The 14922-nt window shown below is 43.8% G+C and overlaps 1 protein-coding gene across 2 annotated transcripts in view; it reads left to right on the top strand.

Moving 5' to 3' along the window:
* Positions 1-14922, top strand: part of WDR72 (WD repeat domain 72) — a 563678-nt gene that overhangs the window by 409978 nt on the left and 138778 nt on the right. For both annotated transcript variants that reach the window (XM_077263771.1, XM_077263769.1), the window contains exon 19: positions 10036-10216. In XM_077263771.1, the coding sequence (XP_077119886.1) occupies positions 10036-10216 (181 nt within the window). The remainder of the gene's footprint in view (positions 1-10035; positions 10217-14922) is intronic.

The raw sequence follows: 14922 nt of genomic DNA, 5'->3' as shown, positions 1-14922 counted from the left end.
CCTGACCCGAGGAAAAACGAGGATGAAACCCCGAATTACAAAAAAAAGGAGAAACCAAAGTAGCAGAACTAGCCCGATTATTAAGGGCAAACTCGGCCAACGGTAAAAAAGTAACCCAGTCGTCCTGGTCAGCAGAAACAAAACATCTTAAATAAGTCTCCAAGGTCTGATTAGTTCGCTCGGTTTGGCCATTCGTCTGAGGATGGAAGGCCGACGAAAAAGACAATTCAATGCCCAACTTAGCACAAAAGGTCCGCCAAAATCTAGACACAAACTGGGATCCTCTGTCAGAAACAATGTTCTCAGGAATCCCGTGCAAACGAACCACATTTTGAAAAAACAGTGGAACCAACTCGGAGGAGGAAGGCAACTTAGGCAAGGGAACCAAATGGACCATCTTAGAAAAACGATCACACACCACCTAGATGACAGACATTCTCTGAGAGACAGGGAGATCTGAAATAAAATCCATGGAAATGTGCGTCCAAGGCCTCTTCGGGACAGGCAAAGGTAACAGCAAACCACTGGCACGAGAACAGCAAGGCTTTGCCCGAGCACAAATTCCACAAGACTGCACAAAGGAACGCACATCCCGCGACAAGGAAGGCCACCAAAAAGACCTGGCCACCAAGTCTCTGGTACCAAATATTCCAGGATGACCCGCCAACACCGAAGAATGAACCTCGGAGATGACTCTGTTGGTCCATCTATCCGGGACAAACAGTCTCTCCGGTGGACAGCGGTCAGGTCTATCCGTCTGAAACTCTTGCAGCACACGTCGCAAATCTGGGGAGATGGCAGACAAAATCACCCCTTCTCTAAGGATACCAGCCGGCTCTGAATCTCCAGGAGAGTCAGGCACAAAACTCCTAGGAAGAGCATCAGCCTTCACATTCTTCGAACCCGGCAGGTACGAGACCATGAAATCAAAACGAGAGAAAAACAACGACCAACGAGACTGTCTGGGATTCAGCCGCTTGGCCGACTCGAGATAAATCAAATTCTTGTGGTCAGTCAAGACCACCACACGATGTTTAGCTCCCTCGAGCCAATGTCGCCACTCCTCAAATGCCCATTTCATAGCCAACAGCTCCCGATTACCGACATCATAATTCCGCTCGGCAGGCGAAAACTTTCTTGAAAAGAAAGCACATGGCTTCATCACAGAGCCATCGGGGCTTCTCTGCGACAAAACAGCCCCCGCTCCAATCTCGGAAGCATCAACCTCCACCTGGAAGGGAAGTGAGACATCTGGCTGACATAAGACTGGAGCCGAAGAAAACCGACGCTTCAGCTCCCAAAAGGCCTCCACAGCCGCAGAAGACCAATTAGTCACATCAGAACTCTTCTTGGTCAAATCCGTCAAAGGCTTAACAATGCCAGAAAAATTAGCTATGAAGCGACGGTAAAAATTAGCAAAACCCAAGAACTTCTGAAGACTCTTAACAGATGTAGGTTGCATCCAGTCATGAATAGCCTGAACCTTGACTGGGTCCATCTCAATAGTAGAAGGAGAAAAAATGAAACCCAAAAAAAGAAATCTTCTGGACTCCAAAAAGACATTTTGAGCCCTTCACAAATAAAGCATTGTCACGTAGGACCTGAAAGACCATCCTGACCTGCTTAACATGAGACTCCCAATCATCCGAAAAAAACAGAATATCATCCAGATACTCAATCATAAACTTATCCAGATATTCACGGAAGATGTCATGCATAAAGGACTGAAAGACTGAAGGAGCATTAGAAAGTTCAAAAGGCATCACCAAGTACTCAAAATGGCCTTCAGGCATATTAAATGCAGTTTTCCATTCATCACCCTGTTTTATACGCACAAGGTTATACGCACCACGAAGATCTATCTTGGTGAACCAACTAGACACCCTAATGCGAGCAAACAAATCAGTTAACAATGGCAAAGGATACTGAAATTTGACCGTGATTTTATTCAAAAGGCGATAATCAATACAGGGTCTCAGGGAACCATCCTTTTTAGCCACAAAAAAGAATCCTGCACCAAGAGGGGATGAGGACGGGCGAATATGTCCCTTCTCTAAAGACTCCTTTATATAACTCCGCATGGCAGCATGCTCCGGCATAGATAAATTGAAAAGTCGTCCCTTAGGAAACTTACTACCAGGAATCAAATTTATAGCACAATCACAGTCCCTATGAGGAGGTAGAGAATTGAGTTTGGGCTCCTCAAATACATCCTGGTAGTCTGACAAAAACATAGGGACTTCAGAAGGAGTGGACGAAGCAATTGACACCACAGGAGCGTCACCATGAATTCCCTGACAACCCCAACTTGACACCGACATAGCTTTCCAATCCAGGACTGGATTATGAGTCTGCAACCATGGTAGACCCAACACGACGACATCATGCAAATTATGCAGTACAAGAAAGCGAATCCCCTCCTGATGAACAGGAGTCATGCACATGGTCACTTGTGTCCAGTACTGAGGTCTATTCGTAGCCAATGGTGTAGAATCAATTCCCCTTAGTGGAATAGGGAATTTTAAAGGCTCCAAATCAAAACCACAGCGCCTGGCAAATGACCAATCCATCAGACTCAGGGCGGCACCTGAATCTACAAAAGCATTAACCGGGTAAGATGACAGGGAACAAATCAGGGTAACAGACAAAATGAACTTAGGCTGTAAAGTACCAATGGTGACAGATTTATCAACCTTTTTTTTGCGCTCAGAGCATGCTGAGATAACATGAGCTGAGTCACCACAGTAAAAGCACAACCCATTTTGCCGTCTATAACTTTGCCGCTCACTTCTGGTCAGAATTCTGTCACATTGCATAGATTCAGGTGTCTGTTCAGAAGACACCGCCAAATGGTGCACAGGTTTGCGCTCCCGCAAACGCCGATCAATCTGAATGGCCAGAGTCATTGACTCATTCAGACCTGCAGGCGTAGGGAACCCCACCATGACATTCTTAATGGCTTCAGAAAGACCTTCTCTGAAATTTGCAGCCAGGGCACACTCATTCCATTGAGTAAGCACCGACCATTTCCGAAATTTCTGGCAGTACACCTCTGCTTCATCTTGCCCCTGCGAGAGGGCCAATAACATTTTTTCAGCCTGGTTCTCAAGATTAGGTTCCTCATAGAGCAATCCAAGGGCTAGAAAAAACGCATCTACACTAAGCAATGCAGGATCCCCTGGCGCCAATGCGAAGGCCCAATCTTGGGGGTCACCACGCAAAAAGGAAATGATAATCTTAACTTGCTGAACGGCATCACCAGAGGAACGAGGTTTCAATGAAAGAAACAACTTACAATTGCTCCTAAAATTCTGGAACCTAGATCTATCTCCAGAAAACAACTCCGGAATAGGTATTCTAGGCTCTGACATAGGACTATGAACAACAAAATCCTGAATACTTTGAACCCTAGCAGCAAGATGATCCAGACTGGAAGCCAAGCTCTGGACATCCATGTCAGCAGCTGAACTCAGAGCCACACCAAGATTAAGAGGATGAGAGAAGCTAGCCACAGCAGCTAGACACACGGCAAAAAAAAAAAAAAATTCTCAAGGCTTCTTTTCTCCTGCTTCTGCCATGCAATTAACACTTTACGGGCCGGCTGTACTGTTATGATCCTTAGTGGCTGAGGATCACGAATAGACCAGCAAGTGAATAAACTAAGGACAAGCTCTAGGGAGATGGTAACTGGACTGATCGCAAATCTGAACCTACCCAAAACAACTAGAGGTAGCCGGTGAACGTGCCTAAAAAATTCCTAGACGTCTCGAGCCAGCCTGAGGAACTAGCTACCCCTAAAGAGAAAGAAAGACCTCGATTGCCTCCAGAGAAATAATCCCCAAAGATATAGAAGCCCCCAACAAATATTAACGGTGAAGTAAGAAGAAGGCACATACGTAGGGATGAAATCAGATTCAGCAAAAGAGGCCCACTAGTACTAGAAAGCAGAAAATAGAGCAGGGGTCTATGCGATCAATAAAAAACCCTTACCAAATATCCATCCTGAGATTTCAAGAACCCATGCACCAACTAATGGTGTGTGGGGAGAAACTCAGTCCACTAGAGCATCCAGCAAGCGAGGGAGTCACATTTTAGCAAGCTGGACAAGAAAACATGATAAACACTGCTGATCAAAAAATGAGCAAACAAAACTTAGCTTGTCCTGGATGGACTGGGAGCAGGGTAGTCAGAAGGAATCTGAGTAGCACTGATTACATCGACAGCCGGCAACAAGTGGAAGTAAAACAGAGCTATATAGGAACCTCCCAGAGGATAACGAACCAGCTGATAGCCAGAGACCAGCAGGATAACAAACAAAGCCACCAGGGGGAGCCCAAAGCAAAAGTCACACCATACCACCAGTGACCACAAGAGGGAGCCCGAAAACAGAGTTCACAACACACTTCATCGCATTCAAACAGTCCCTCACTACTTTCAAGACCACACTCGCCACAGCTAAACAAACCTACTTCTCATCTCTCATATCCTTCCTGTCTCACAACCCTAAACGGTTATTCAACACCTTCAACTCTCTCCACCGTCCCCCAGCACCTCCTCCCTCCCCACTCATCTCAGCTGAAGACTTTGCCTCATTTTTCAAGCAGAAGATTGATAACATCAGAGACAGTTTTGGTCAACAACCCCAAGAGCCCTTCCTCCCGACTTCCCAGCCCTCCACCTCCAAAACCAACTTCTCCACCATTACAGAAGATTGACTCTCCACTCTACTCTCAAGATCACATCTCACCACCTGTGCACTTGACCCGATCCCATCCCACTTCATCCCAAACCTCACCACAGTCTTCATCCCAACCCTAACCCATCTCTTCAACATATCACTAACAACTGGTGTTTTCCCTTCAAGCTTTAAACATGCCTCCATCACACCTATCCTCAAAAAGCCCTCTCTTGACCCATCCTCTGTATCTAGCTATCGCCCTATATCACTTCTCCCCTATGCCTCAAAACTACTGGAACAACATGTCTACCTTGAACTGTCCTCCCATGTCTCTTTTTGCTCCCACTTCGACCGGTTACAATCTGGCTTCTGGTCACACCACTCCACTGAAACTGCCCTAACTAAGGTCACCAATGACCTCTTAACCGTCAAGAGCAAGCGACACTACTCTATCCTCCTCCTCCTGGACCTGTCGGCTGCCTTTGACACAGTGGACCATTCCCTATTATCACAGACCCTCTCATCCCTTGGCATCACAGACTTGGCCCTATCCTGGATCTCATCATACCTAACAGACCGGACATTCAGCGTCTCCCACTCACATACCACCTCCTCACCTCGCCCCCTATCTGTCGGTGTGCCACAGGGTTCAGTCCTAGAGCCCCTGCTCTTCTCCATTTACACCTTTGGCCTGGGACAGCTCATAGAATCTCATGGCTTTCAGTATCATCTCTCTGTGCTGATGACACACAGATCTACATCTGTTGACCAGACATCACCTCCCTACTAACCAGAATCCCTCAATGTCTGTCCACCATTTCATCCTTCTTCTCCGCTAGATTTCTGAAACTTAACATGGACAAAACAGAATTCATCATCTTTCCCCCATCTCACGTGACCCCCCCAACGAACCTATCCATTACAGTAAATGGCTGCCCACTCTCCCCAGTCCCACAAGCTCGCTGCCTCGGCGTAATCCTTGATGCTGATCTCTCCTTCAAACCACATATCCATGCCCTTTCCACTTCCTGATGACTTCAACTCAAAAATATTTCACAAATCCGTTCATTCCTCAGCCAAAAATCTGCAAAATCCCTAGTCCATGCCCTCATCATCTCTCGCCTCGACTACTGTAACCTTCTGCTCTGTGGCCTCCCCTCTAGCACGCTCGCACCCCTCCAATCTATTCTAAACTCTGCTGCCCGACTAATTCACCTGTTTCCCCGCTATTCCCCAGCTTCTCCCCCTTCACTGGCTCCCCATTGCCCAGAGACTCCAGTACAAAACCCTAACCATGATGTACAAAGCCATCCACAACCTGTCTCCTCCATACCTCTGTGACCTTGTCTCCCGGTACTTACCTACATGCAACCTCCGATCCTCACAAGACCTCCTTCTCTACTCCCCTAAAGAATGACTTGCACTCATCAACACACACACGATTCCAAATGTACACTAGCGCATGGCCGTGCGGCCATGCGAACCTTTTATAGCTGCAGCAAGAACAGGACCTTCCCAGAAGGACCAATGGGAGTCAACCACAGAAGAAGAACACCTTCAGGACCTTCCTAGAGGACCAATGGGATTTGCTGCAGTATCTAAGCATGTGACCCTTGATCTCCAACGAGGGATCTTGCCCTGGGCATGCTCAGAAAGGGAAGAGCAAGACTTAGTCCCAAACACGTCTGTTCGCCGCTGCCCAGTACTGGCTACAATGGCAGAAGCTGGAAAGGCAGCAGTAATCAGTCGTCCAGTATCAGCCTGAGCTAGATGCTGGGACTGTCTCCGCTGAGCAGACTTCACTGCGGCTGGAGAAGAATGGGAGACTGCTGCGGAGATGGTTCGAGATTCCCCCTGTGCAGAGGTGGTATCTTGACACCTAACACACTGTGCCCTGATTCATCAACACAGGCGTTGTTCAAGCCAGAATTGATTAAGGGACTGTTATGACCCCAATGGCAGAGGGTCTCAAAAGTACATACCAAGTCTGCAAACATAAAAAACCAGCTCATAGGGCAGTGGTAACTGGGCTAACCGTATATCTAATCCTAGCACCACAAATAGCAGCAGCCGGGGAACGTGCCTACGTTGGTTCTAGACGTCTCGCGCCAGCCGGAGAACTAACTAACCCTAGAAGGGAAAAGATAGACCTTTCTTGCCTCCAGAGAAAAGACCCCAAAAGTTGGATACAAGCCCCCCACAAATAATAACGGTGAGGTAAGGAGAAAAGACAAACGTAAGAATGAACTAGATATTAGCAAAGAGAGGCCCACTGACTAATAGCAGAATATAGTAAGATGACTTATACGGTCAGCAAAAACCCTATCAAAATTTCCACGCTGGATATTCAAGAACCCCCGAACCGTCTAACGGCCCGGGGGGAGAATACCAGCCCCCTAGAGCTTCCAGCAAAATCATGAATCACATTTAGTACAAGCTGGACAGAAAATAAGAGCAATACAGATAACCAAAAAACAAGGAAGCAGGACTTAGCTTAATTTTGCAAGAAACAGGACCAGCAGACAGGAGCAAACAGAAAGGATCTGATTACAACGATGCCAGGCACTGGACTGAGGATCCAGGAAGTTTATATAGCAACACCCCTGGACTAACGACCCAGGTGGGTGCCAAACTGAGGAAAGACAATCCCAGAGTCATATCACTAGTGACCACCAGAGGGAGCCAAAAAAGTCTAATTCACAACAGGGACATGGTGGAGTTAGAGGCACTTGATTCATTAATGGGAACCTGTCAGCAGGATTGTGCACAGTAACCTACAGACAGTGTTAGATTGGTGTTGTTATACTGATTACAATGATACCTTGGTTGATTAAATCCATATTGTGGTAGTTGTTTAAGCTTTATTTTTAGTTAATGATATGCTCGTGCTCTGGGGCGGACTGTGGGGGGTCTTCATGTGGTGCTCTGATTAGGTATTCATAATGCAGACTGCTGACAGGTCACTAATCCCTCAGTGACCTCCCCCTTGTTTGCAGAATAAATATATGAACATACTTTATAAAAAAAATCCTTCTGCAGCGCAGGTGGAAGCCTTGGCATCTGCGCTGCAGCATAATCGCATGTTTAATGTGCAGTTAATAACTGTGCTTGCTGATAGCTGCTACTGCGCAGACATGGGCGGCTCCATTTTGGAGGAGGACATTTTTTTTCTTCTCTATCAAAATAGCTCCTCTGGTGCATGCACAGTAGCAGCTATCGGATCACCTCTATATACACCGATAGCTGCTTCTGAGCAGGCACAGCGGGCGCCATTTTAAAATCTTTTTTTTATACTCCTCTGGAAAACATCAAGCACAGTTATTAACTGCACATTAAACATGCGATTATGCTGCATCGCAGGTGCCATGGCTGGCACCTGCCTGCAGAAGGGATTTTTTTTTTAAGTATGTACTGATATTCATGATGCAAACTGGGGGGCAGGTCACTGAGGGATCAGTAATACAAGTTGAGAAAGGACAGCGCCACATCAGGAAGTGATAGACAGCAATATACTTTATTCTGCCTCCTGCGGCAACGTTTCGGTCCGAGGACCTTTTTCAAGCACTTTATTGAATACTGAGGGATCAGTGGCCTGTCAGCAATCTGCATTATGAATACCTAAGCAGAGCACCACATGAAGACCCCCACAGGCCGCCCTGAAGCATGAGAATCTCATTAACTCAAACCTGAAAATAATGATTAAACAACAACCACAAGATGGATTTCATCAACCAAGGTATCATTTTATTCAGCATAACGGCACCGAACTGACATTGTGTGTAGGTTACTGTGCACAATCCTGCTGACAGGTTCCCTTTAAGAGCCACAAGTTGTATCTTAAAAGTGACATGCTCCTCTGTGCGCCTTTCCACAAATCTCACTCCAGTCAGAGTAACACACAGTACTCTACAACTCGTCATAAATTAGCTGGGTGTCTAAAATTGATAAAAATTTTCTGCAACATCATATTGGTCCAAACTTTTGCAATCCTCCAGAGTGTTTTACACTATATTTCTAGCATAAATACTTTGATAGGTTAGGGGCCATGAGTCACTTTGGTAAGTTGGATGCCTTTTAACACTGCCTAGTGTAAGTTTTCACTGTCTAAAAGAATTCCACCTTTGGTAAATCCGCCCTAAAATCTGTGCTAATTACTGTGCTAATAATCACACAGGAGTTTATGTGTGAACCAGAAGTCGTCTTTGCAATGTAAGTCTATGAAGCTTCATAATGACACTATACTTTACTGCACGTCACTATTACGCAAGTATTGAAACAGGCATTCCATATTGAAACAAACATAACAATTAGGCCATGTTCACATGTTCAGTATTTTACATCAGTATTTGTAAGCCAAAACCAGGAGTAGGTAAAAAATGCAGAAGTGGTGCACGTGTTTCTATTATACTTCTCCTCTAATTGTTCCACACCTGACTTTGGCTTATAAAAGTTTTGTAAGGTGCTAGCAGGAACGCAGGATGCAGTGACGAGCAGGAGGCAGAGCAAGAGTTAATAGATTATATATATATGTATAACTCAACAGTAAATACTCCACACAGAGAGTAAGGGGATATGAATATACAGGTCCACGATGTATACAGTATATAGCAATAGAGTAACTACAATGGGTGAAATAACAGGTCAACTTATCAGTCTTTGGTTCCTGGATGATGGAGGCTGGAAAATTCCATGATGGCGCCGTAGGTGGCGCGTGAAGTTTCTGTACTGGTCCTGAAGGAAAGTGTAGCACAGTCTCTGCATGCCAACGAAGCGTCCTGTTCTTCTTTTCTGTGGTCTTGTGATCCTGGAACGAGGTGCTGAACGGGGAAAGGTCTGCCACATGGCTAGAGATGTACACAGTCCCGGACTGGAGGCCACAGTCTCACCACTATGAGCTGCATGCAACGCCAGACCAGCACTGCAAGGAGGGACAGAAGGGGTGAGATGTCCTGACCATTTAGTGCTGTAAAGGTCAGAAAGTAATGGGGAATTAATCTCGGGTAATGCACAGTCTATAAGCACGGGGGATGGATTACTGCAAGCGGTCTTGTTAATTGGCGTCGGTCAGCAGAGAGGGAGTCATCCTTCTCCTGTAGCGCATGCTGGGTCCCCATCAAAAGTCCTGTTTCCACGTGTGCAGTCTCTTTTATATCACCCCCACCCCAAGCAGTCAGGTGCAAAGGTCTAGCCCAGTCAGAAAGTGCTTCCCCCGGCAGCAATGGTGACAGTCCCGATAGTTCCGACCCGGACACGCAGGAGAGACTACTATTCTGGTCCATCTTCCTACAGTTTCATACTCTGCGACTGGTGGTATAATATTCAGGTTATAAATTGTACTTTATGCCATTTTACTCTAGGTAACAGAGGCAATGCAAGCAGTTTTACTATCAGAAGTTAGAAAATGGATGGACACTTTAAGGCAAACTGTAATTACAACTCAACCAGTTTCTGTGGTGGATTCCAACTCTCCACAACATATTATAAGCATGGAACAATCCTATAATTTTGAACAATTGTTTGAAGAAACATCGCTTCAAGGTAAGTCAGAAGCATAGACAGCTATACATTTCATTATAGATACAATTGTGTTCATATCTTTTTAGTTCTCAATTATTGGAGATTGTGAAATTTCATAGCTATATAGTTAGTGAATTGAAAAATTCCATCAAGTTTATCCAGTTGAACTTTTCATATTTCATACACCCTTTAAATGGCATAGATACAATATGCCAGTGGAAAAGTGGAATAAAAATCTTTCTTGACAGGTCCCTGCATCAACATTTTAGTGTACATAAACCAGTTCACACCAGAGATACTTTGGCGCTTAATTGGGTGTTCTCACGTTCTTAAATTGCATTAATTAGTTAGACAGAATTAGTCAGAAGTTTGCGATCAACTTGCTTTTTCTATCTGCTGTCATTCTCCCTCACTGAGATATTTTAATTTTTATAATGCATACCTGGCTTCCATGGCGTTTAGCCTCCAGGCCTCGGCCAAAAGTGCACAGTAGTAACATTATTCTGGCAATTGACAAATATTAATAATTATGGTAATCTTAATTGACCCAGAACGGGAAGGGTTTATTCTGATTTGTCAGATATTGAGAAAAACATGTATACAGGTCCTTCTCAAAAAATTAGCATTTAGTGTTAAATTTCATTATTTACCATAATGTAATGATTACAATTAAACTTTCATATATTATAGATTCATTATCCACCAACTGAAATTTGTCAGGTCTTTTATTGTTTTAATACTGATGATTTTGGCATACAACTCCTGATAACCCAAAAAACCTGTCTCAATAAATTAGCATATTTCACCCGTCCAATCAAATAAAAGTGTTTTTTAATAACAAACAAAAAAACCATCAAATAATAATGTTCAGTTATGCACTCAATACTTGGTCGGGAATCCTTTGGCAGAAATGACTGCTTCAATGCGGCGTGGCATGGAGGCAATCAGCCTGTGACACTGCTGAGATGTTATGGAGGTCCAGGATGCTTCAATAGCGGCCTTAAGCTCATCCAGAGTGTTGGGTCTTGCGTCTCTCAACTTTCTCTTCACAATATCCCACAGATTCTCTATGGGGTTCAGGTCAGGAGAGTTGGCAGGCCAATTGAGCACAGTAATACCATGGTCAGTAAACCATTTACCAGTGGTTTTGGCACTGTGAGCAGGTGCCAGGTCGTGCTGAAAAATGAAATCTTCATCTCCATAAAGCATTTCAGCCGATGGAAGCATGAAGTGCTCCAAAATCTCCTGATAGCTAGCTGCATTGACCCTGCCCTTGATGAAACACAGTGGACCAACACCAGCAGCTGACATGGCACCCCACACCATCACTGACTGTGGGTACTTGACACTGGACTTCAGGCATTTTGGCATTTCCTTCTCCCCAGTCTTCCGCCAGACTCTGGCACCTTGATTTCCGAATGACATGCAAAATTTGCTTTCATCAGAAAAAAGTACTTGGGACCACTTAGCAACAGTCCAGTGCTGCTTCTCTGTAGCCCAGGTCAGGCGCTTCTGCCGCTGTTTATGGTTCAAAAGTGGCTTTACCTGGGGAATGCGGCACCTGTAGCCCATTTCCTGCACACCAGACTCAGTCCACTGCTTCCTCAGGTTCCCCAAGGTCTGGAATCGGTCCTTCTCCACAATCTTCCTCAGGGTCCGGTCACCTCTTCTCGTTGTACAGCGTTTTCTGCCACATTGTTTCCTTCCAACAGACTTACCATTGAGGTGCCTTGATACAGCACTCTGGGAACAGCCTATTTGTTGAGAAATTTCTTTCTGGGTCTTACCCTCTTGCTTGAGGGTGTCAATGATGGCCTTCTTGACATCTGTCAGGTCGCTAGTCTTACCCATGATGGGGGTTTTGAGTAATGAACCAGGCAGGGAGTTTTTAAAAGCCTCAGGTATCTTTTGCATGTGTTTAGAGTTAATTAGTTGATTCAGAAGATTAGGGTAATAGGTCGTTTAGAGAACCTTTTCTTGATATGCTAATTTATTGAGACAGGTTTTTTGGGTTATCAGGAGTTGTAGGCCAAAATCATCAGTATTAAAACAATAAAAGACCTGACAAATTTCAGTTGGTGGATAATGAATCTATAATATATGAAAGTTTAATTGTAATCATTACATTATGGTAAATAATGAAATTTAACACTATATGCTAATTTTTTGAGAGGACCTGTATGTGTTTTTTTATATAGTTTATGTAAACTTCTAGTTTCAACTGTATTTGTCTAAGATGTTCAAGGAACAATTTGAGATTACACATTTAAGAAGCAGATAAAATATATGTTTTCATCATGCATTTAATATTTTTGTTGATTGAACTACTAAGGTTACCAGCATCCTGAAAATCCTGTGACAGAAGTCTGCACAGTGATGCTCATTAAGAGCAGAAAAAATTGTTTTTTATCAAATGTCTCTGGTAGACATTTGCCTGCCTGATCACTTGAGAAATCAGCCTGCAACAGCAAAGTACATACAGATAGCAATATAGCAATTAACGTCATATGTGATAGGTTACTAACCATGATATAGCTAAAAACTGAAATGCAACAAACCCTAAAGAGTAATCATCATTTCAATTTTAATTTCAGAAATCAATAGTGTACAAGAAAATAAGAAATTTTGCAATCTCTTAATAGAGAAATATGCTCCTTTCTCTGCCAGGAATTATCAGTCATTATCATAGTTCTCAATTCACAGAAAAAAAATCTGTATTCAGGGAAGACAGATTTCTATATTACTGAAATAGGAAATTACAGTTACTACTGATGAGATTCCCTAGCTCCTCCCAACAACCCCCCTCTATAGAATCTTATGTGATCTCCTGTCTCAGAAATGTAAAATTATGTAGTATTATTATTATTATTATTATTATTATTATTATTTATTGTTATTATAGCGCCATGGCGCTTTACATGTGAAAAAGGGTGTACATAATAAAAAACAAGTACAATAATCTTGATCTCAACACAGATTTTACTCATGAATTGAGAATTTTGACATTGAATGATCACTCCTGGTGGAGAAAGAAGCAGATTTCTCTGATAAAATATATTACAAAGTTCCTTATTTTTACATGTACTATTGATTTATAAAATTAAAATAGTGGTTGATCTTTAACTTTTATAACCTATTAAAAATATTTTTGCTGCATCATGATATCATAAGAGGTTAAGAGTAAATGTTTTTATGTCCGTATGTCTGTGATGTCACTTGCGGCGGCGGCGCTAATAAGGGTATGTTCTCATGGTCTGCAAACTCTGCATTAAAACATTAAAGTCTATGGGAAACAAATCATAATGGATGGTCATCTGTTATTTCCATCATTAACTAGAGACGACAGAATCTGGCAAGATTAAAATTTATAACAACAATCCCACATTTGAATAAATATTGAGAATAAGAAGAGATCCAAGGATGATATTAAAAGGTTATTTTTATTCAAAGTAAAATGTCACGCACGGGATGGATCAGACCGGCAGACAGCACAACACACACACACAACGGCATGGAAGAATGGAGAGGAAGGCCCTAATAGTAGGGAGAGAGGGATGGGGCACCTCCTAAACAAAACCTGTGCCTATCCCTAAGCTCCTCTAATGCCCTATGCGGGTACTTCCCCCCTGCCACTGTCACCTCACAATGCCCTGACTAGTGCACTGGCCAGCAAGGATGCTAGCCTCACCACTGCAGATGGTGTCAATACAGAGGGCAGTGACAAGCACGAGGCAGACAAGGAAAGGGAACATGAAACTTAGTTCCAGCCTCTGCTGCCAAGCTCCACACAGCAGAGGATACGGACTCAAGAAACTAAACTCCACAGAAGTAGCAGATGCACCCCTGGCACCAGAAAACTAGAAACTCCTAGAATGGTCTACATAGACAAACTATATTACCAACAGTCAGCTGATGTGTCATGTGACTATTTAAAGGATGCAGAGAGTGGCCACCACCCATATCAGCTGACCAGCAACAAAGCATCTTCCAGCAAGAAAACTGACATTAACCTTTGCTGGCATGAAAGCAAAAAACAATGTTTCAATTAAAGTAGAACCAGTCATGAATCCAAAATTGAATCATGGCAATATATGTTAACCCCTTCCCGACCTGCACCATACTAGAACTGCTCTGCAGGACCTGTGTTCCCGCAAACCACAGTACAGGTACAATGCTGCTACTTCTGGTCACTTCACTACATCGTGCGGTGACCAGGTTAACATGGCTACTGTCCCTGACAGCAGACCATCCCTGCATGTCACCCCGGTGGCCTGTACGTCCCCTGCATCAGCAATTACTGTGATTGGCTGGTTAATTCTGACCAGTGAATCACAGCAATGTGACAAAGTTAATAAAAAAAAGTGACATGCTGTGCTCGGTGCTGTGTGACACAGCACCAATCACAGCCATGACAATGGGTGGGGTGATCGCAACATCACCTCTTCCTGTGTCCTCAGTGTTCTGATCAGTATCGCTGCTGATCAGAGACTACACCATGGTTATTTTTCTATTTTTAGCTTGTTAGCACAGCAGATGCCGCAGTATAAGTGACATCCGATTTTTTTTTTAATAATAGTAGTTAGTACAGCGTAGTTTTAGAGGTAGCGAGGTTGAGTAGCCGCCGTCACGATATTAGTGAGAACCAATTGTTATTTTTAGAAAAAAGCAAAAGTAGTAGTATAGCAGAGTTTTAGATGTAGCAAGGATTTGTGTTGGTATAGCCGGCA

This window comes from Ranitomeya variabilis, chromosome 5, assembly GCF_051348905.1.
Source record: "Ranitomeya variabilis isolate aRanVar5 chromosome 5, aRanVar5.hap1, whole genome shotgun sequence".
Lineage (NCBI taxonomy): Eukaryota > Metazoa > Chordata > Amphibia > Anura > Dendrobatidae > Ranitomeya > Ranitomeya variabilis.
This window is presented reverse-complemented; position numbering and strand designations above follow the sequence as displayed.